We start from the raw sequence: 24,174 nt of genomic DNA on the forward strand, positions 1-24,174 counted from the left end.
CCCTCCCCTGCTCGTGCTCTCTCTCTCAAAATAAACACTTGAAGGAAAACAAAAACACTAATTCATGAAACAAAACTTGGTTTGGGAAATCTCCATATATGCTAGATTTATTTTTGAGAGAGACAGAGTGAGTGGGGGAGGGACAGAGAAAGAGGGAGACACAGAATCTGAAGCAGGTTCCAGGCTGTCAGCAGAGCCCGACACGGGGCTTGAACCCAAGAGCCCTGAGATCATGACCTGAGCTGAAGTCAGACTCTCAGCTGAAGTTGGACGCTCAACCGACTGAGCCACCCAGGGGACCCTAGAATAAATTTATAATCATAGGCATCCAACATCAATCCTCCTTGGTAAATCCCCTATTCTATAGATTCCCACTGTTATGTCTAAGGGATTATAAAAACAGGGACTATAACCCCAATGCTGGAACTAGGGAAAGCTGCCATCCTTGGTCCAAAATCTACAAGTATTTCTGATCATATATGAAGGTGGCTGCCCATGTTTCCTTTTGTGGGAAAGAAAAAAAGCTCTGCATTAAGCATAAGGGACTGTTACAGTACCCACTAAATATCCTGTTATAACAGCCCAACTCATAGGGACAAGCAGCATCAGGAACAAAACTGGCTCTTACAAGCAGCACTGAAAGCAATCACACTCTGAGAAGCCACAATGAGGGAAGGGGAGGGGAACTGGCATGACAGCATATTCCTGGCTGCCACACCCAAGAAAAAGGAATTCTTTCACCAGGAGTCAGAACTCTCCTTTGATATCATCGAGAGCTTTCCTGGGCTTGCTGACTTGTTGTTCTCAGTAATATTAAAGGCACACTGCAAAATACTTGCTTTGAAATTTAGAAACAAATTTTATTTAAGATCTGAAATACAATTCCTAAAATATCAACTTCTCCAGAAAACCGTGGCTACACAATAATGCATTGCCTCTATCATGTTAGAACGTGCATTAGACTCAAATACAAAAACCATGAAACAAACCACCATCCTTCAACAATTTGAGCAGAGAGAGAATGCCTAAGGAACAACATAGATGGACTTGCAGAGGATGGGCTGTTTTACTTCAAGCACCATAAAAAAAAAAAAGAGCACAAATGCATGGGTTTTCGGGTATATACATTAAGTTGAACCTTTGGCACTAGGAATCAGGGCATTTTGTCATGGAGCATTAACGCATATTAGAAAATTGTGTAGTGTCAAAGGGATAGAACCACCAGCATTCAAGCAATGTTGTCAACTAGGCAATAAAATATTCTATTGAATGTTTCTTCTTTGTCTAATTACTGCGTACACTGGTAGCAACTTTGAAATGAGAAAAGGAGCTTGCACTCCTTTCATTTTCTGTTTAAAACAGAAAACAAAACTGAAACATAAGCCCTGTTATACATTAACAATTTTAAAGAACATCAATTATACAAGAAAAAGACTAAGAACAAAGAGTGTTTACAGATACCAGACATAACAGTGAGTGGTCACTAGACCCTCACAGGGCTTTGCGGTGGTACTCAGCCGAAGCCACTTTGTAATCACTGGCAGTAAACAGAGACGCAGCATTCTTTGCCAGATATTTTAGGAAATCATGCAAATAGCCCAACAATAATGCAAGGCTCTTCTCATCAAGGGGCGTATACGCCAACATTGCTCCGATTCTTACAAATAATCTCAGTAGATGTGGGGCTCCATAAACCTGGGACATTGGCGCATCAGGGTGAGCCAAGAGGATTTCGGCATACTGGGGCCTCTCAAATTTGTAGAGCAGCTGAGTGCCCAACATCACATTGAAATATTCTTTTATTCCTGCCACAACTTCATTAACTGCATATTCCTTATTATCAACATTTCCCTGCGACTTCTTACAATTTGCATACTCCTCCAGAATAGCATCTACATTTTTCTTAGCAGGGAGTTGAAACAGCTGCTTCTGCCTGGTAACTAAGTCCCAGTCCTCAACAAGCCATGGTTTTAATTCTTCAGGAATCTTCACTTTAACTTCCATTCTATTCTTAAATGCCTCCTCACTTTCGACAGTGGGGTCTGCCCGGGCCCTTTTCTTCCGAGGTGGCTGAGGTGCTTCGCTGGTACTGCCACCATCTCCATTTCCAGGAGTCTTCTGTTTGTTCTTTCTTGTCTTCCTCACTGATCCTGAAGGGGGGTTCTCTGCAGAGCGACCCCCCCATCTGCCTGGGAGAGCTGGTTCCACATTCTTCTGCTGTGAACCAGCAGTCTTCTTTCCTGAAGAGGCCCCTCTCATCTTACTTCTCTGCATATTGCTTCTACTTGGTTTTTTGAAGTTGTCTTCTTCTGCAGATTGTTGTCCACGAGTTTGAGAACCCTGCTTTCTGGAACTCATTCAACCCTGTTTTTATTCCAACCACTGTAATACATAAAGCATTTTACTTGTTTGTTTTCTATAGTGACCTTTAACACACTGTGCTTAGTACAACACAAGTTATTCTCTTGGAATTTGGATCTCAAATCCTAATTCAGGATCATGTATAAGTGACTTACTACCTCCACCCTCTTTCTCTGATCTTCACTACTAACCACTACTCTTACCCATCCAATCACTCATCAGACTTGCCCAAAAGTTAGTTTTTTGGTGCCACTGAAAAGACAGGATTATAATTTTAAACAAATAATGAATTAAAATGGAAAAGAAACTACACAAGGCAGTGGAGGTCAAATTCAACACTCTGAACAGGAAAAAGGACAAGATGAACTTTAGTTGACTAAAGGCAAAATGAGTAACAGTAAAGGTTTCTGCAGGAGTCCAGGTAGGCCTGAACTAGAGTGATGACAGAGTCCAGACAAACTGAATACAAAACTTGGTAAATGAAGGAGAGGGAGGAGTCAAAGGTAGCTGTGTAATTTTAAGCCTGGGTAATTAATGAATTAATAAAAACACTGATTTTAATGATGAGTTTAGAAACAGCCATAAAATAATAGGAAATAAGTAATCCATCCATTGAATTAGCTATCATACATTATTGCACATCTGCTTTGGGACAGCTACTATGCTAGGTGTTAAGGATTCAAATATCTAAAGTGGCAATTAAAAAACAATGAGGTTAGTACAATGATAGTAATAGGCACATAGTATTTAGGAGTAAACAAGAAATGGTACATGACACAACCTTCAGTATTAGCTGAAATCACTTGGAGGAGGTGATATATCAGTGAGGGAGAAGTCAGTGATGACTCCCAGGTTTTGATAATGAATGATTAGGTCATTAGTATTATCACATGAAACTGCATCTAGAGGAGGAAATGGATTAGAGAGGAAAGAAGTTCAGTACTGGATCTATTAAGTGTGAGGTGTACAGTTATATATTTAACTTTAAAACGCAGCTAAAGGTCAGAGCCAGAAAGAGATCTGAGAGTAATCATATAGCTGTTACTAGAAGCTATGAAAGCCATCAAAATCATTCATGAAGAGGAAAAAAAACTGAACCAAAGTATGGAATACTGGAAAAACCTAAAAGACTGACGTATAAGGAGTGAGCAAAGAGACCAAAAACAAAACAAAAATGGTCAGAGCAGCAACAGAAGAATTAAAAGAATGTTCTTTTGGAAGCCAAAGAAGTTGAGAGTTTCAAGAAGGAATTGGGATAAAATGCAGCAGAGAGGGCTAATAAGGTAAAGCTGAAAGAAACAGTGTTCTATGATTCTTACAGTGTGACAGATGAAGTAATTTCTTTGACTTACATAATCCTCTTCCTTCTTTCCTTTCCAAGAACTCCTAATGTTTTCCTAGACGGAACCTCCTAGATCTCCTGGGATAGTCTGGAAGGAGAAGGTGGGAGACACAAACTAGAAAGGAAAACAGATACCTGTCAAGATGAACTTTTGTGAAAGAATACAGAAAAAAGTAATCTTATTTTATGACTGTGGTTTACGACTGTAATATCAGAGAAAATATATGAGCTCCACTGTTAGACATACTTCTACTTCAATTAGGCTCTGCCATTTATCAGTTGTGAGGACTTAGGCAAGATATGTAAGCTCACTTGGCCTCTTTTTCTCATCTATGGAATGAAGCAAATTACCCCCTAGCCTTCACAGGTTCTTGTTAAGAACTTCTTGTATACAACGTGGCTAAACAACAGCTACAGGATACATGTGAGTATGGATACAAAGATATTCACTGCGGTGACATTTTTAATACTGAAAAACTGGAACACCTAAATTTTCTTCTAACATAAATTACGTATGCACACTATGGAAGAACATTCAAATGAATTAAGAGAACCATGTACCAACATGGTTCTGATGTTCAATTCTGTACTATTAGGTAAACAGGCATAATGCATAGTATGTACAATAGGATCCTGAAGAGATAGATAGCACAGGCTGAAAAATAACTATCAGTCTCACACAGTTCTTATGAACAGTGAGTGTGATCAAATTCCTGTTTTAAACTGATACGCATAAATGCATAGGAAAGTATCTAGATGAATAAATACCAGATTAAAATCAGGGTAATCTCTGGGAAAAAATGAGGGATGAGGGTGGATCAGCCTTAAACCAGATTTCTCTGGTAACTGTGGTCTTTCACCCACAGAAAAAGCCCCTCAACCAATCCCTAGACCTTAAAACGATGTTGAGCAGATATCAGGGAAACTCTGAGGGGGGAAAGAAGAGGTAAGAAATGCCAGACAACCAGAGGTTTGAATCAAGGAAACCAGTTATTAGGAAGACAAACCTGGGTGCTAGAGCTTTCATTAAGCAAATGATATCCTCTAACTAAAACGGCACAAAGCTCTGAGCAGAAAGGACAAAGGTGGCCCTCAGAGAGCATCAAAACCTGTAAATACAGTTACTAACCCTGTGGGAGTCAGAAACCTTCTGGTTGAGAGGGATATACAGACATTCTGTGAAGAATCAAAAAGCAGCTAGTGTGTCATGGCATACATTGCAAGCTGTCACGCTTACAAAAATATTTTTCTAAAAAAAAAAAAGTCATTATGACCAGGATAGAAGGGACACAGTATCTGACGTTTTAAGAGAATTTAGTTAATATAGGTGAAATCCAGAAAACCCACCTCAGAACTGCTATATTGCAGAACTTTCACAAAACAAGGGGACAGTTAAAATACCAACTAAAGAAAGCAAGATGGCCCAGTGCCAGCCACCCAGACTGTGTAAAACAGAAGTAAGGCCAGGCTGGACAGGAAGTATTTTGGAAGTCTCACTGGTACTAGCAATTCCTTACTGAGGAACTTGAAAATGATAGCTGAACCTACCATACATCCTTGGCATTAATCACATATATTCATTCATAGGAAAACTACCAAAAGGAATTCTACCTGTTTGATTAACTGGGTGAGTTGTCATTCTTCACAAGTTCTTATATTACTCATACGAAGTCTCAATGAAATATCCGCCATTATACAGAAAAATACATGTACCACAAGTCAAGGTTTGTGACCAGAGTGAATAAAGCCAGGGAAACAGCCTTTCTAGGAATTGTCTCAGTACCTTATTTTCATCTGAATATCCTACAGATCAAATTACTACTACCTGAAAGTCAGAAACCAGACATCAAAGGAAGGGAATACCTGTCCTTTTGATGTCTGCTCCTACTTGTAGTACAAGTTTGTGGATAGCTTTGCACTTTGTACCACTCTTACCAGCTTAACACTTCTCCATGATCAAGGATAGATGTGCCGTGCACACCCATTTAAAAAGTTTGCACTGTAGATTCGCCAGTTTGTCTTGAGTTTCAGGCTTTATTAACATTGTTTATTGACTTAGCATGCCTACTCTTTGCTCCCATCATGCTCCCTCATCTCCTTCATCTAAATACCACAGAAATCCTATCTCTTCCTTAAATCTCCAATTCTAGCCCGTTTCTCTCCCATCTCCAGTACGATATGAAGCTGATGCTAATTTTACTTATAGAACTACACCATTAATCCCTATTTGTCACAGGCCTTGTGTTATACTTATCTCACATATTATGGAGTAGCACTTAGGTCCCTGGTGGGTATACAACAGTGAATCAAAGCAAGTGATTCAACACATGAAGAAAATGGAGGCAAATCAGGGACAAATCATCAAATATTTTTTCACTTGTTCTCTACAGGTCAGCTCTAGGGTAGGCCAGCCTTTGAGAAAACACATTTGTAGGTTTGCCCTAGGTTTCTATTTTTAATTTCTGTGTAAATATTTAAACAGATATAAGCTAATACTGGTATCAAATCCTAGATCTTCCCTTTAAAAAAATTTGTAACTACAACTCATTTTTCCCATACAATGTTATAATACGCAAGGATCTTGAGAGCTGTGTATTTTATTAAATGGCCATACCTTAAAGCACCCCCTTAAGGGAAAAGTGATTCCCCCTCAGTTTACCCTGTAGTAACTATTAAAACATTTTTGTCCTCATTTCCTATTAACATTTCCAGATGCAGATGTAGTAGGTCAAGTGGGAATAACAGGTTATCAAATTACTCCCCCATGCTATACCAATTTCCAACTTTACAAGTAGTGCGTAAAACTATCACACCCATACTCTCGTCAGCAGTGGCTAGTCTCATTTACAAAATTCATAAAATTTGATAAAATGTTTAGCTGTTCAGCTTCTTAGTGATGCTTCAACATTTAAGGTGTCTATTGGCCATACATATATGGCTCTTGTTCTCTGCCCCGTTGATTCTTATAGTGATTTTAACATTTATAGGAGCTCTTTATCAAGAGTTGTCATTCTGGGGCAAATATTTCCCCTAGCGTGCTTTTATAGTGTCTGATATTATGATTTTAAAGTTTTATATAATGACATGTTAGTTTTTCCTTCCACTGTTGAAACAGGTCATCTTAATGGATGTTTTATATTTTAATTCCTTAATCCACCCAGAATTTACTTTGTAAGTTATGAACTGAAAAGCCTGTATTATTTTCTCCAAGTAGTTAATTTTGTGGCACTATTTTGGGGTAATATTTCTTTTACATGTGTGTAAATACCAACACACATAATGATGTTGGAATTCTCCCTTTACTTCCCTTCCCCAATCCCAGGAGTGTGCAGGACTTCAAATTTTATATACATATTCACACAAAACATACCTTTAAAACTAAATGTGTATTTTACATTTGACTTGGCAAAGTGAGACCTACTGCCCCATACTTTTTCCTACTTTAACATGGGCATCTGTCATTCTTTTTAATATCCACATTACTGTATAATCTCCGTGCCAGAATTTAACCAGTTCCTTATTAATGAACATTTAGGGTGTTTCTGATACTTCATTATTACAGAAATGCTATAATAGATGTAAGTAAGTGGACAGATATATTAGAGAATTAGGGACTTCAGGATTATTCTCAGAAGTGGAACTGTTCTGACGAGATAGAGGCAAATTCAACTTATAAAGAACTACTTTAATTTGTACTCCCAGCAAAAACCTTAAAGTTCATTCATCTACACCTTCAGCAACACTGGATAAACATCTTTTGGAAAAAAACTTTGTTTTGCTTATCCAGTATACAGTAATATTTTATTTGAATATGTGGGATATTGAGCATCTTTCATACATTCATGTGATGTTTTTCTTATGTGAATGTTTGCTTTCTTTATTGATTTCTAATAATTAAATCCTAAGTTTTCTTGGGTATGTTGGAAATATTTTTTCCAAACTCATTTTCCTTCTAAGTGGGTCTCTGTGTGCACGTGTGTGTGTATACACAAATATGTCAACCTTTTCTTTTGTGAACTTTGGCATTTATGTTATGTCTAGGTAAAATGCTTCCAAATCAATATTCTAAAAATGATTTCCTATATTTCTTGGTATTTTTATAGTTTCTTCCAAATATATAACCTTTCTTAATATTAATTATTAAAGAGGCCATCCTTTCCCCGCTGATTTAAAATGCTATTATAGAACATTCTAAATTTTTAGATGAACATGGGTCTCTTAAGGTACTCTCTTCCCAATGATTTTTGATTATTCAATTTTTAAAGGTTATCATTGTTTCTAGGTCACCTGGTCTGTCATAGAGACCTCTGTTCTCACATCAGTATCACATTGGTTTAATTATCATAAAGATATAAATGTTACCCTAGAATAACACTTGTAAATGGTTTCCAATTATGTTTGATTATTGGAAGTATTATTTGAAGTAGCAAAAACACTGGAATCAACCTAGAGGACTATCACTAGTAATTCAGAAAGATAAAATGTGCTTTACCCATGAGATGGATTAACATACTAGTTAAAAGAATGCCACTGTGAAAGGAATTAAATAGAACTCTAAGAATGAACATGAAGACAGCCAAAACAATTAGCTAAATAAAGATGGTAAGTTGCAAAACGATACCTAGAACATACCAAGTCTATGTAAAAGAAAACACAAAACAGTATTTTATATATGGATATCCATATATGTTTTTAAACAGATACATAATTTAGAGATCTAGAAGGACTGATAATAGTGGTTAACTCTGGAGAAAGTTAAGAGAATCAGGGGTGGTGAAGAAATGGAAACTCGAACCTACTCTGTAACATTTAAACTTTTTCATTTTAAGGATAATATATTCACATGTCAATTACATGACTAAAAATTTATATTAAAATATAGATTTAAAATTCATAATCATATTCTGATCTATTCTTATCCTTGGATCTCACACATAGCTGAACTTTTCAGTGAATTATCACTGTGTATCATACATTTTGTATGCACACCATTCAGACTGGTTTCCTTCCCCCACTTCTAGGTTCTACCCATCCTTGGAGGCATAGGTCAAGGTCCTTTTCCTCTTTGAGGCTTTCATCTCAGGATACTCTGGACCTTGCCTTCTCTGAGCTCCTATTGGCCTAAAAGCCCACCTCCCTCCCTTTTGCCCTTAATCATTCCCCAAAAGGCCTTCTGTATAGGTGTTTTTTCTGTGGGTGTGCATACCCATCTACTGCATCTTTTCCACCAGGGCAGCGCCCTCCTATGCAGCCTAGATTTCAGAAGGGAAAAAAAAAAAAGGAAAATATAGTGACTCCATGGGAAAATGAAGCTTTCAAGTGACTGGAAAAACCTTCCTTCATCTTCTCATGCAAGTAATGGGCCATTTAGGAATGCAGACTCCAAAGGCTAACATTTTTGGTATGGGTGTGTCACAAATGAGTGTAAACATCTATGGTTTGTTGAAATAAACCTTTAAAAGCACATATACCATTACAGTTAATTTATATCCATTCTCTTCTGGATCTTGGAACACTTCCTTTATGTTTAACATTATTGTTTGAGTCTGAGACAAAGGAGGAATGACACAAAGGCTGTTAGCAGACTGAATGTTTATGATTTCCTAGTTAAAATTATAGTTCCTGGAAATTCTCTTATAAATAAATATGATCAATATACTCAATATCTTTCTACATTGTTAGGATAAGCCAGAAGTCATAATTTCAGATTTCAGTTCTAGTGTTAACTGCTGCTTCTGGAAAATCAGGAAAGAAACCAACAGTATTAATTTTGTTTTATATTTCCAAAAAGAATTATTCACTGCTTTTAGAAGTGTAAGAGTGTATGTGTGTGTAAACCAGGATGTACCAGAAGGACTAACAAAGCCATAATTATTATTAAAGCAAACACTTCTATGTGCCAAGCACTGTCCTGGTACTTTACATGTAATCCCTTCAAAAATCCTATGACATAGGAATAATTATCTTTATGTTACACATGAATAAATTTAGGGACAAAGTGAGTTAAGTATCTTGCCCAGGATCACACAGTAAGTGGCAGAGACAAAATTCAAATTAAAGAAGTTAGTCTTTACCCTTAACCACTAAATTATGCTGTACATGGGAGGAAACAAAATTAAAATAATAATAATATTGTAGTATCTCTTATCAAAGAATGTAACATTACACAGCCTTCTGTTGTTTAGGCACTTACTATACTGGAAGCACTACTGGACTTAGCCTCATCCTTCCCTTCTTAGAATTTAGAGTGTTTTTGCAGATAGGTGCTTATTAATCTTCAAAATATTCCTGGGCAGTTAGGAAGGTTATGTGGAACTATCTTGTTTGAGAATTGAGGCCAAGAGAAGAGAGGCACTCACCCAGATTCTGTAATCAGGGATGATTCTGCAACCAGGATCAGATCTTCTGATCCTTATTATACAGCAAACTTAGCTTTTCTGATGATGGCCTGGAAGGTCAAAGAAGGGGACAGAAAAGGACATAAAATAAAAAGATATGAGAACCTTTTTTTCTTTATCAACCAGTGCATTTTATCACACACAAAGGATACCATAGCTGATAAATAATGTGCAAATGTTTCTTTTTCCCTTCTTGTAGTTGTATTTTCAAATTTACTTTACTGTACATTTATCCTGATCTTCAATAAAGTAACTGTCTTTTTTATACTTTTTATTAAGGATAATTTCAAATAAATAAAAATGTAGAAGGAAGAGTATTATAAACCTACAACAGTCACCCAGCTTCAACAATTACCAACTGAAGGCCATCTTGTTTCATCTATAACCCCACCCACTGCTCCCCCCCACTCCGATTTTTTTAAGCAAACCGAATAGCTGATTTTCTGTATTTTATTATGGAAAATGTCAAACATATACCAAGGAAGACAATAATATGAGGAACCCCATATGCCCTATCACTTAATTCAAACAATTAACTTAGGGCCAATTTTTTTTCATCTATACACCCCTCCCCACTTCCCCCTACCGCTGAGATTCTGAAGCAAATACCAGTCATCTACGTATTTGAAGTCATTCCCAGACATTTTATTAATTAATCCGCAAATATTTTCCTATATATCTCTACAAGATAGACAATTTGAAAACAACCATTACTGCCATTATAACGTCTAAAACTAGACATCAATTCCTTTAAAAAAAAACAAACAAACCCGTCTTCCAATTTTCCCGATGCATCTTAAACAGTTTTTTTTTTTTTTTTTTTTTTTTTTTTTTTTTTACAGTTGGTATGTTCAAATCAGGATCCAAACAAGGCCTACTCATCGCATGTGGTTCATCTCCTGATCGCTCTCGTTCTCCATCTCCCCTCACCGCCCCCCCCCCGGCCTTTTAAACTTTTCAATATGGAAAATTCCAATCCCCGCTATTTTGAGCTAATTCTCTAGTAGTAAATTATTTCAGCGGTAAAAATTGATATGTCTCTTTTATAACTCGAATTTCTCCTAGGGAAGAAGTTAATGGGCAGGAAAAGCAATATAATGAACGAATTTACATAATTTATATTGTTTCTCATTCTGTTACGCGGTTTTTCACTCCACAATAGCGAATATTTTTCTGAGCCAGCATTGGTATTGTCTTATACGCAGTAACACACAGTACAAGCCTCTGAGGTAAACGTCTCTGAGGTAGATACTATTATTATCACCATTTTACAAACATGGAAACCAAGACACGGAAAGAACAGGAGCCAGCCCAAGCAGGGCGTTGGCGAGTAGGAATTTGAATGAGGCTCTGCTCAGTTGTAAAGCCATATGTTAATCTTGTCTATATACGCGGCAATAAAAAGAAATCATCAACCCTTTCACCCCACCCCCACCCCGAAACCTGAAACGAGAATCCAGTTCTTTCCAGCAGCCGACGTGTGACCACTGCCGTCCCTCCAACCGCCATAGTAAAGCCAGGTTTCTCTGGCAACTGATATCCATAGGCAGACACGTCACCCTGGAGGCGGGCTTATGCCCTCCAGCCAATCACAATCGTCTTGTCTAAGTTTTAGAATGTTCCATAACCAAATGATTGGACGAGGCCTACCACGTCAGCGATGACTCTTCGCCGCAGTAAAGGCGGGTGCTAGCAACCTGCTTCTTCACGGTTAAGGCTGGAAGCAAACCAATCATCTTTCTCCTTTAGTGCGCGCTCTGGCCAATGACGCTCGCCCTCTTAGGCTCTTAGCCCGCCCACCAAAAGCGCGACAGCCGTTGGGTCATAAGTCTATAGGGCAGGGTGTTCACGTGGCCTATTTTCATGACCCAGAGTTCCCCTGACCAGAGTTTTTTTTTTCCTTTTCTTTTCTTTCTTTTTTTTTTTTTTTTTTCCTGCAGGGAGGCATTATGGGTTTTTTTTTTTTCCACTGGGAAAGGAAGTGTCTACGTGGCCTGCGGAAACAGGATGGGCGGAAATGAGCTAAGATTCCGGCGAGTGGGGAAGCGCGAGGTCAATCCTGGGGCCACGCCCCCAACCTCTTGCACAACTCTCGGAGTGAAAAAAAAAAGCAGACCGGGGTTTTTAATGTATGTGAGGGGTGTGGGGGTGTGGTATTGGGGCCGTTGTGTTTGTGCGCGGGGGAGCTCGCGTAGCTCTGGGGTTAGGGTGTGCGCGCGCGCGGCAGTCCTCGTGGTGTTGGAGGTGGTGGGTGTGCTCAGGGGTGCGCCCCTAGCGTTGGGACTTAGTGTTGGGGCCGGTGTGTGTCCAGAGCAGGGGCGCGCGCTCATGGATGCGCGTTGTGTACGGAATGTTCTCTACTTTTCTATGAGTTTGAAAATTGTTCTAATGAAAAGGAAAATAAGTCAAGGCGACCATAACCAATAAGGAGCCTTTACCAGAAATATTTTGGTCTCTCCTATCAATTTAATTTCAGACCCTAAAAATACACTTTCCTCCCACGTTTTTCTTTGTTGCCAAAATTCTGTTCTAAACCATAGTTCTTCAGTTAAGAGCTAAACCCTCCCAGTCCCGTATTAGCAATTCCAAGGAGCAGCTTCTTTACCGTTCTCTAGTATCCTCTCCCATCCCCCAACTACAAAGTTGGGTGCAGTTCTCTTGGCACAAACACAATTTTCTGCCAGCAGTATCTGTATGTAACAGCCTTCTTCAGTCTCTCACTCTCGCGCTCTATCCATCTATCTATCTATCCATACAGACTCCGAATTTCTGTAGGGGCTGAGGCTCTCTTACCTTTTTGTCCTGATCTCCAAGCACAGTGCCCTTCAGGCAATTATGCACTCAGTTAATTTTCCAGAAAGTTCTCTGGGTGAGGTTTATGCCTCTTGAGCCAGCCACTAGATGCCACCAAATCCCAGCAAAGGATTGGCTGTTTAGTGCCTGGAATTATGGGATTTTGTTCCCCCTCTTTCTGATTTGTTGAATTCCACAATCTATAGGGATCATATATATCTTTCATTGCTAGGGAAAAAATTAACTTCTGTAAATAGTCCAGCCAGGCAGAAGACTATGGTCCTAGATCTAGATGTTTTTCCTTGTTTCCTTTTTAAAAAAAAATTCCCCCCTCCTGCCCTCTCTTATTTCCTCCTTGCCTTTTTTGGGGGATCAGAATTGATGAATGACCCCAGGCCCTGATGCTGATGAAGATAGAATTCTTTCTGTGCACCTTCTTTTCAAAACTGATCTTTTTCTCTTGATATTTTTATTAAATATGGGTGTTTGCACCCTATTTTTTGTAGTGGTACTGCTACACTTTGTTAATGTCTTTGGAGTTAGAGACCTAATTTTATTTTACTTTTATTTTTTAAGGTTTGTTTACGTAGAAAGCATGGACAGGAGAGGGGCAGAGAGAAAGGGAGAGAGAGAATCTTGAGCTGGCTGGGTGCTGTCACCACAGAACCAACATGGGGTTTGATCTCACAAACAGTGAGATCATGACCTGAGCTGAAATCAAGAGTCGGACCCTCAACCAAGTGAGCAACCCAGGTGCCTGGAGACCTAATTTTAATTCCCTACTTCCTAGCTCTGAGACCTTGGGCAAATAATTTATGTTCTGTGACCCTCAGCTTTTTGCATGCTTTCTGTAGTTTAGATGCTGTGTCATATCCTTTACATGGATATTCTTCTCTCAGAAAATCCTTATTAGATGGGTATGAATCAATAAAACTCAAAAAAATAAAAATTAATATATCTATTTTTATTATTTTTTTAATGTTTATTTGTGGGAGACAGAGAGACAGAGTGCAAGCAGGGGAGGGGCAGAGAGAGAGGGAGACACAGAATCTGAAGCGGGCTCCAGGCTCTGAGCTATCAGCACAGAGGCCGTCTGGGGGCTCTAACCCACGAAGCATGGGATCATGACCTGGGACAGAGCCCATGGGGGGCTCGAACCCACGAAGCTTGGGATCATGACCTGGGCTGAAGTCAGATACTTAACCGAGTGAGCCACCCAGGCGCCCCTAAAAATTAATATATCTTTCAATGTCAATCATACATGTGTGTGCACGCACATGCACACGTGTGCACACGCACACACAAAGGGGAGAGAGCAAGATTGAGAGCTGTGGTTCTTCAAGTGTGTTTTCCAGACACACCAAGTAGCATTGCATTATTACCACCTTTGGGGAAATTGTCAGAAATTCAGATGCTCAGGCCCCACCTCAAACCTAATGAATCAGAAATCTTAGGGGTAGGGTTTGGTGATCTGTGTTATAACAGAGTGTTCTGCTGATTCCTATGTACACTGAAGTTAAAACCAGTGCTTTGGAAGACTGAAATGCAATGCTTATTTTTGTACACTCCACTAGAGGGTGCTACAGAATGTAAAGCAAAACAGTAAATGACCTGTTTATTGAGACACCCTGTATATTTTTTCAAAAATTCTTGTCCTTTTTTATTGAAGTATAGTTGACATACAATATTGTATTAGTTTCAGGTGTACAACACCCTGTAAATTAGCAGTCCCATTTTAAGATTAAAAACTAATGTATAGAGGTGTTCAATTGTTTTCTCAGTACATACAAGTGGGGGAGTCAGGATTGAAACTACCTGCGTCTTGAGCCCAAGCCCTTGACAGTACTCTGTTGTTCAGCTATAGTAGCTTGTCTTTCTGGGCCTCAAAATACATTACACCTACCTTGTTCCCTGCTTTGCCTAACATTGACTAGAGCACCAAGTAGAGGGCAGAAAAGCAAACCAAATAAATGGAAATATTTTGATTTCATACCCTCCCTCATCTCTTTTCTATAATAAGATATCACATAAAAGCTCATAAGTGTTTCCCTTCTTGCTTTTCTATTCCGCAAATGTTCTCTCTATCCTACACTTAATCTGTTTTAGTTTATGTCTGAACCTCTTCTCTGTGTGGGGGAGGAACCAGGATAGTGAGGAAACATGGTTGTTGAAAGCCTATTGTGGGCCACACTATATAGCTCTGTACACATTAATCCCAAAAATAGGTCTGTTAATTAGGTGGTAATTATCATTTTATAGGTGGTGAAAGTAGTTCTAGAGACTATATTTATTTTTCTTTGCTCATATGACTTGTAAGTAGTGGAGTGGGTAATTCCTGGTATATCTCACAGTACCAGCCTGCTAAACTTTCTACTGCTCAGTTTTGAATCCGGTTTAGGTACTTACTGTTTATGTAACTTTTAACAAGTTCTTTAAATTTTCTGAGCCTCAGTTTTACCATACATTAAATGGGAACAAATATTCCTGCTTCATAATGTTAGAGCTGCAGTATCTAAAGCAGTAGCCACTAGACATGCGGGTATTTAACTTTGAATTAAAGTTAAGTAAAATTAAAAATTCAGATCCTCAGTTGTACTAACCACATTTCAAGGGCTCAGTAGCTACTTATGGCTAGTATTAGTATCAAACTGAACATCAACAGATACATGATATTTCTACCATCCCAGAAAGCTGTATGTACAGTGCTGATTTAGAGTTATAAAGCATGAAAAAGAACCCAGTATAGTATATAATTCATGGCAGGTGCCAAAGTGATTCCATCTGTTCTTTCCTTTCAGTATCAGAGCTAGGTATGTTCTCCTGTTTTATTGACAGAGTCAGGAGAGGGGAGTAATTTACCCAATGCACTATAATGGAGGATACGTCTGGCATTGGGACCTACATCTCCTGACTTTCACTCCAATATTCTTTCTAGTAGAACCCATCCTGTTCTACTCTGTTGAGTGAGATCTCAAGGCCAAGGATGTGAATAATGTGAATTAGCTTTCAAGTCAGGGTAGTAGCAGAAAAAGTCATAGGAACTGAATGCCTTCTATGTGCCAGGCAGCACTGTGCTCAGTTCTTTACATACGTTATCTTAGTGAATCTTCCACTGAAGCCCAGAGAAGCTAAGTACTCACTTAAAGTTGCCAACTAACAAATGGCAGAGCAAATATTTAGATTTCTTTCTGACTCCAAAGCCCAAGTTTTTTTCTTCATTATGCCATGCTATCCTCTTCAATGTAAATACCCTCCTGCCCCTTCCACTTACTAAGTAGGATAAACCTTCCGTAGATTCCTGACTTAGTGGGTCCTCAGAAAATGTGAGTTACTCTTCTTCCTTCTTACATTTATAGCTGAGTCATTGTCTTCACAATCTGTTTCAACTGGAAGGGAAAGATAGCTTAGGTCACTTTTTGATTGGCTTCAAGACCCAAGTCCAGACAGTGTTTATGGTACCGGCCTTCAGAGAGAACACCAGGTGGCTCCAAGATCTCTGTTATTTTCAAGGCCATCATTTCCTCATAAAATGCCTTTGTGCTAATTGGGAACACGAGCCACCTGAGAGCAGACAAATTGTAGAGAAGTGTCCACTCCAGTGAAACAATGAGAAAAATATTTTTCTTTCTCACGGCTGTTGGAGCTCCACCAGGGCAGTCGAAGAATGAATTCCCTCTAGTTGGGTACACTTGTGCAGGGACAATCTGCTCTGCCTAATAGTAACTGTATCGGTTGCCCTTGCCTTGTGACTAAGAGCCTTCCTAAGTCTGGAAGGTAGTGGTCAGTCTTTTCTGGAGAGTGGAGAGGGACACCAGTGTCCTCTCATGGCTTCTGGATAGTAGGTGAAATTGTTGCATTCTAAGGTTATTTTGGATTTTTTTTCATTTGGTTCTGACCAGCTTATTGGATGATATTTAAAAGAATGGTTAATTTAAAAGTGAAAAAAAACTTAATATTTCAAGGCTAAGCAAAATAGCATTTTTAAAAATAATAATGTTTTCTGGGAATGCAAATTGGTGCAGCCACTCTGGAAAACAGTATGGATATTCCTCAAAAAACTAAAAAATAGAAATACCCTATGACCCAGCAATTGCACTACTGGGCATTTATCCACAGGATACAGGTGTGCTGTTTCGAAGGACCACATGCACCCCCGTGTTTATAGCAGCACTATCAACAATAGCCAGAGTATGGAAAGAGCCTAAATGTCCATCTATGGATGAATGGATGAAGAAAATGTGGATGGAGTATTACTCGGCAATCAAAAAGAATGAAATCTTGCCATTTGCAACTACATGGATGGAACTGGAGGGTATTATGCTAAGTGAAATTAGTCAGTCAGAGAAAGACAAAAATCATATGACTTGACTCATATGAGGACTTTAAGAAACACAACAGATGAATATAAGGGAAGGGAAACAAAAATAATATAAAAACAGGGAGGGGGACAAAACAGAAGAGACTCCTAAATATGGAGAACAAACTGAGGGTTATTGGAGGGGTTGTGGGAGGAGGGATGGGCTAAATGGGTAAGGGGCATTAAGGAATCTACTCCTGAAATCATTGTTTCACTATATGCTAACTAATTTGGATGTAAATTTTAAAAAATAAAAAATAAAATTTAAAAAAAATAATGTTTTCTATCTATTTATACCTGCCTCATTCCCTAGGGACTTTACAAAAACAGTTCAGCAAATTAGTCTGCATCAGTCTAGTTTGCTAGCCTATGACAGGGCAAAGGATGGAAATAGTCATGGAAGTTTTATCCTTTTATGGTGTTTGTTCTCTTTTAGCTCCTTTGTCCTGTAATCAACCCTCCTCTGCTTCAACTGGCCCATCCATTTAGCAGAAAGAGGTTACTTCAAATGACTGAAACATAAATCTAATCAACGTGGTCTTTGGTGACCTTGGAATGCCAAACTTGCACATAATGCTTTGGTTCCCACTTCCTGAGTCAGTAGTTTAGGATGCAATATACCGAAGTTTGTGGTTTTGTGAACCACAGGATTTACTTGGAATCACCATGTCAAGTTATCCATGTTACACATCAACCAACAGAGGTAAGGACTGGTTTTCACCAGTGTATTCTGACTCCTACAATCTGATCATCGTCTCAAAGAGGTTGCCTTGAGCCATTTTTCCAGAGATAATTTGTTGATGCTTATAAGCTGCACCCACAGTCCCCATTTTACTGGGAATGAAAAAAGCTATGTCTTTCATAAACTTCAGCTGTCATATTATTAAAGAGGACAAACCAGTAGTATTTAAAGTGCTACATCTTTAAATTGTTGAAGCTTTATGAACCCCATGGGTACATGGCAGTTCATTATACTATTCTTTCTACGTTTGTGTATTTTTAAAAGCCTTCCATAAAAAAACAATTTAAAATGACCAAAAAAGGTGCTTCATTAGTCGTGAGGAAGAGAACACTCATAAAGTTTCTCTTTAGAAGAGTTCTAATTAACTTAGGGGTGGGGTGGAATGTACACCTCTTTAGTAGTGATGTACCATGTAAAAATCCAGGGAGGGGATATTTTAGATTGATAAGGCCTCTGCATTAGAAATTCTGATAAGGTCTTCTATAAGGAGAATCTCCTCTGGCCTGCAGTTCCCCTCCACCAGACCCCTGAAGAAACCGCTGTAATGAGCCACTATTAGTGAAAGAAGTGTATCATATCCATTGGACATTTGGGATTGGGAGGAGGGAGTTTGAAAACCACAGAAATGGGTGTCAACTAATTAATTAAAGCTGTGTTAGCCAGCAGGAAGAGAATCACAGACAAAGTGAACCTGGGGACAAGAGACTGCTAGTAGTATAAAAAGGCTTCATTCCCATCCCAGGTGAGTGCTGGAGAGAGCAAAGCTATTAAGGAAGGAGGGGACCAGGAGCGCCTGGGTGGCTCAGTTGGTTGAGCATCCTACTTTGGCTCAGGTCATGATCTCACAGTTCGTGAGTTCGAGCCCCGTGTCGGGCTCTGTGCTGACAGCTCAGAGCCTGGAACCTGCTTCAGATTCTGTGTCCCCCTCTCTCTCCACCCCACCCCTGCTTGTGCTCTGTCTCTTTCAAAAATGAATAAACATAAAAAAATGTTTAAAAAGGAAGGAGGGGACCAGGGAGCAGAATATGTGGCAAAGAGGCCCTCACTTGGAATCTCAAAGGATATTCTTTGAAGACTCCAGGCCCTATCTGATTTGTACTTTTTAAAACAGTTGGGAAAGCCATCTGAAGGCAAAGAGTTCACACAGACAACATATGCACACACAAACATACATGCACTCATGCCTGAGAACCTGGAACCTGTCTTCTCAGTTTGTAAAGGTAGTCTCCATAAAGTACACATTAAAAACTATGTGGTTTGGTTCTTTTTGTTGTATTTTTACTGTGCCACGGAGCAAAGAAGGGTATTGGTACATTGCTGGAAGTGAGATATGGTTGGAGAGGTAGGGCATTGTTTAGAGTGTGGGGACATAGGAGGATATGTTCTTTCAAGGCCTTGAAGTTTGAGGTAACACGATTAGAAACTGGGGACAGAGAAGATAGCAAGGGCAGTTATTAAAAAGGTACAAAGCTGAGATTCACCCAGCTGCTCCTAGGCCAGAGTTGTGTGTGGGACATCAGCGAGACCCAGGCGGGTGCCGCCAGCTTTCAATAGAGCTGGTCTGTGAAACTTGGCCAGGAGGACAGAGGAAGATTGATGTTTGCTCCAGAGTGGGGCTGTCAGCTGTGCTCACCACCGCACCATGGTCCCAGCTGTAAACAAAAGTCCTGGCCCTTCATGGCACTGCAGAGCTGTCCAGGCTGGCGTAAGTCTCTGAGGACAGCTAGACCATTTTCTCATCCTGGCTGACAACCAGAAGACAGAAGAAACAATAGAAGGTGGTGGTGGTGGTGAGGGGCGGAGGCAGGATTGGAAGGGGGTGAGAAGCAGTGTCTAGTGGGAAAGAGCTGTCGATTTCAAATCTTAGGTCTTTGGATGCAAGTAACAAATCTTTTAGAGAAAGCAGACCCCTTTTCTTGTCAGCTTCACAGATAATAGTGAGTTACTAAAGGAGGCCTGCAGGGACTATATAGTGCCTCATTCACTCATTCATTTATTTCATGAGAGTAATTTAATGTGCCCATCACTGGGCTAGGTATCCTGGATGATGCCAAAGTAATAGAAGACAGTTCATAAATTCAAAGAGCTTGCAGGGAGTTTGGGGGTATGTGTACAGCTAAGTAACAATACTAAATAGTGTATCTTTAAGTTCTAAGTGACAAACATTGGAATTTAGAAGCAAGAGAAGCCATATCTGGGCATGATCAGAGAAGGTGGGATTTGAGAAGGCCTTAGAAAGATAGACATGATTTAGCTAGAAGGAAAAGGTAGTTGGGATTCCAGGTTGGGACCAAAGCATTACAAAAACGAAGACTGCTTTAGCTAAAGCAGAAGGTTATTGTGTCAGAGACTTCCTTCAACTGCTCACCCCCACCAAAATCCTCATCATAGCTAACCCAGACTTCAGGTCTCACTTGAAATGTCACATCTTCAGAGAAGACTTCCTTGATCTCCAGGTTAAGTACCCTTGCTTTATATTCCCCTAGCATGCACTACTTTCCCCTTTTTAAGCTAGGACTATTTTCAACTAATAACCTACTCTTGTCTCCCTAGAATTTTTTCTCCATGCTACATTCAGAATGTTCTTTGCAAAATGCAGATCTGTTACATCACTTCCTTCTTTACAACTCTCCTACCCCAACCCCTTCATTCTCTTTTGCTTCCCTTTATGTCCTTCCTGCTTCCTTCCCCCTTATTTTTCCTTCAGGTTATATCTTAAATGGCTCTGTCTTGGGGAAGACTTCAGGACATCCCTTCCCCCAATTTTAACCTCAACTAGGTCAAGTCCCCCTCTTAAATATTTCCATGATACTTCCACATATTCTCCATTTTACTATTCTCTAATAACTTAGTACAAGTTTGTCTCCCCCACCAGAATATAAACCCTCTGAGGGCAGGGACTATGTTTCTTCTTCACTGTATTGCCCATATATTTAGTACAGTGCCTGTCATATTGTGGTAGGTGCTCCACCAAAATTTGAATGAACCCGAGGGAGATGAGGCAATATTGGTAGGTGAAAGCCAGCCTGAGGAGACTGTTCTTACATCTAGGGGCAAAGGGAAAGCTTTAAAAGTGTTTGGCTCTAGAATGAGGAAATCATTAGACAACACTGACTATTGAAAAAACAAACAAACAAAAATCTATTGAAACAAACTAAACCCAAAGAGCTCAAACCTCAGCTTACCCCAAACCCTAGCCTTCCAATTATCTTGTGGATTCATATTCTCTCATACCTGTTCCTGCCACCACTTGCTCCTCCAAAAACAAAAGAAAACTTACTCATTGATTTTTCCAACCAGAGAGATTTGGCACTAGAGCCAAAAGCACTTACTTTAACACTTGTATTTGTTCATTCAGCTGGTATTTATTGCCCACATCCACTGTTTTAAGCACTTGTGATCTTAGCTACAGATGAAGAAGATATTCTTACCTTAATGCAGTTCACAACTGAGTGCACTCTTCAGGATGATCACTCACTTGAGTGATCACTCACTTGATAGCTCCAAATTTCTAGTAAAGGATTTTGCCTTACCTGGATTCATTTAGGGACTTTTCAGGGCACCAAGAGCCTGAATCTCAGGGTTAGGTCCTCTGTAAAACTGGGGAGTCAAACTCAGAGAATGGATGCTTATGCTAACCCACACTAGACTTTTATCCTTCCATGAGGAGGCTAAATGGCACAGTGGAGAATGTCTGCAAGGGCATTCAGGGAATATCCATTCCTTAACCATATGAGTCTGGGCATAATAAGGCAAACAGGTCTCTAGGGTATATCCCTTGAATGGAGGAACTCAAGGAAAGACAGGAAAAAGAATTAGATTTTCCAATAAAAATTGAAGGTTGTCCTGTACCCTGAGGGGAGCTGAAACAAAAGTGTGGCTCTAAGAAATCTTCCAAAAATAATCAGAAAGTACTCACCCTCACCCTAGGGTAGACGTTAATGCCAGGGGATGGTTTATTTTCATCTTAGGTTCAGTCCCCAAGTGGTTAGTAAGATAGTAAATGGGGATGTCAGAAAGGCAGTGTGCCTCTGCCCTGCTCCCAGGAAAATTAAGGGGAAGAAATTCATACTGTTTTGTAGTTGTAGTCTTTCCTAACTGGTTATCTCTTGGTTGAGGGATAACATCAAACATGGTATCAGTGATATTTTGAAGATACATTTATTAGTTTTGACCCTCTCTCTCTCTCAAATCCTTCACCCTGAACAAAAATCCACCACCAGGATATCAGGAGAGAGAATATATATAATTAGCAGATAGACATTAATTAGATAAATGTCCATAATTCATTGCTCTACTCTGTTAGGTGGCCTTGAGTGCAGAGGGTTCATACAGTTGGAATTTGAAATCCTAAGAGACAAGCAGGAAGAAACCAGTGGAGTATATTTCGTAGAAGGATAACAATGTACTGAGAAACCATATTGTATCCTTCCTTAAAGGATCAACTTGAAGCTTAAGCCTAAGGGATTCACAAATAAATTCACAAGAGAAACCTGGAGAACACCTGAGTTTGTAGAATTTGGAGCTTGGCATGACCATTTTTTAAAAAGATTTTTAAGTAATCTCTATACCCAACATAACATGGGGCTCACACTTACAACCTTAAGATCAAGAGTTGCCTGCTTCACCAACTGAACTAGCCAGGTGCTCCTTGTCATGACCACTTTATACCTGTAGTTTTCTAACTGGTGCCAAGATTTGTGCTATCCTCTTTTTATGAGGACTGTGGATGTCTAATATGGATATCAGCCAATGTTTAACATGGCAGAGATTGGGGACTGAATGGTCATCACAAAGACAGTTTCCTCAGCTGCAGATTACCTTTGGCCTTTAATCTTCTTCAGTCTGTCACAGCAGTCTCAGAAATGAGCCTCTGAAGTTAACATATTATGACAGCCTTTGGTCTTTCACTTTCTTTTCCATTCTTTCCCTTCATAGCTTCAACTAAGTTGAAAAAAAGGGGAATTACACCTGGGCCTGGGCTTTGCCCAATCAGGCCTCAGTATCCCATGTTGTCTAATGAGCAACCAGACTAAATGATCTGGGAAGGCCCTTCCAGCTCTGTTGTGCCAGGTTCTAGAATTCCAAGACATTGTGATCCATTGACCCAGATGCCTTATGGGAAATCCCATGAGAGATTCGTTTTCTAAAAGAGCCAATTGTTTGTTTCTCTGTGTGGGAATAGTGGTAAATACAGTCAATATAGCAAATGTGCTGCTGTGACCATAGTCCCAAGCATTCTAGCCCTTCTGATGGTCAGGGCTATCTTTATAACAATGATACTCACTGCCTGAAGTAGGTAAGGATTCATGCTAAATTGAGGACTGATAAGACTGTGATCAGTCAGAAAAGCATTGTCAGTAAGTGAAAGGGGAGGGAAGTTAATAAAGATTCAGGACTTCTGTAGGTTGATAACTTGAAGGGGAGCTTAGAGTCAAAAAGATGTCCAATTGCTAGATTATTTTGTCATGACTGCCTTTCATTTTGGACTATACTCAAAAACCAAGCTCTTTTTATATACTAATATCCAAATAATACAGTTGTAACACCCTTGACCTGTTAAATGAATTACCTCTTAAAGTTGTAGATGATGTAGTTTTGTTTTTCAAATTTTCATTTAAAAAAATTTTTTTAATGTTTATTCATTTTTGAGAGACAGAGAGAGAAAGAGCATGAGCGGGGAAGGGACAGAGAGAGAGAGGGTGACACAGAATACGAAGCAGGCTCCAGGCTCTGAGCTGTCAGCACAGAGCCCGATGCAGGGCTCAAACTCATGGACTGTGAGATCATGACCTGAGCCAAAGTCGGATGCTCAACCGACTGAGCCACCCAGGCGCTCCTGTTTTTCAAATTTTTAAAAGCAGGAGTGACTTATCTTCTTGCTTCCCCTATCCCTACCCCAAACAAAATATTATGGTGAAGTAAATATATCAGTCAAAACTAAAGTTAGTCTAACTGAAATATGTGTATATAGTTGTGTGATGGGGGAGGGACTGCCTATTCTAGGGTTTCTTGAAGCTGACTTTGAAAATCTTTTGCCAGGTAAATAGGGCATTGAACTGAGAAATGAAAAATCTGGGTTTTGGTTTTGCCACTGTCACTAACATCGTGAGACTTGGGTGAGTCACTTGGCCTCTGTGACCCTCATTTCCTCATCTCTTGTGTGGATATATGGTTTTTT

The 24,174-nt window shown here is 39.5% G+C and overlaps 1 protein-coding gene across 5 annotated transcripts; it reads right to left on the reverse strand.

Annotated features, from left to right (window-relative positions):
- Nucleotides 1–1,046: 1,046 nt before the first annotated feature.
- MORF4L2 (mortality factor 4 like 2) lies at nucleotides 1,047–23,005 on the reverse strand. Of its 5 annotated transcripts, XM_049644135.1 has the most exons (5): nucleotides 22,815–23,005; nucleotides 16,166–16,280; nucleotides 10,063–10,151; nucleotides 3,714–3,818; nucleotides 1,047–2,382 (listed from the first exon to the last, which is right to left on the reverse strand). In XM_049644135.1, exon 5 carries the CDS (start codon nucleotides 2,356–2,358, stop codon nucleotides 1,492–1,494), a length of 867 nt encoding a protein of 288 aa, XP_049500092.1. In that variant the 5' UTR covers nucleotides 2,359–2,382; nucleotides 3,714–3,818; nucleotides 10,063–10,151; nucleotides 16,166–16,280; nucleotides 22,815–23,005; the 3' UTR covers nucleotides 1,047–1,491. The 5 variants fall into 5 exon arrangements, with proteins under 5 accessions (XP_049500092.1, XP_049500093.1, XP_049500095.1 ...); XM_049644136.1 differs by lacking the exons at nucleotides 16,166–16,280; nucleotides 22,815–23,005 and adding an exon at nucleotides 11,752–11,770; XM_049644138.1 differs by lacking the exons at nucleotides 16,166–16,280; nucleotides 22,815–23,005 and adding an exon at nucleotides 11,545–11,650 and having other exon boundaries at nucleotides 3,714–3,791.
- Nucleotides 23,006–24,174: the final 1,169 nt, after the last annotated feature.

The sequence above is a fragment of the Panthera uncia genome, chromosome X (assembly GCF_023721935.1).
Source record: "Panthera uncia isolate 11264 chromosome X, Puncia_PCG_1.0, whole genome shotgun sequence".
Taxonomy (NCBI): Eukaryota; Metazoa; Chordata; class Mammalia; order Carnivora; family Felidae; genus Panthera; species Panthera uncia.

Bases quoted from the DNA above. Each gene is read 5' to 3' on its own strand.
- MORF4L2 (XM_049644135.1), bottom strand. From the start codon at position 2,358: ATGAGTTCCAGAAAGCAGGGTTCTCAAACTCGTGGACAACAATCTGCA.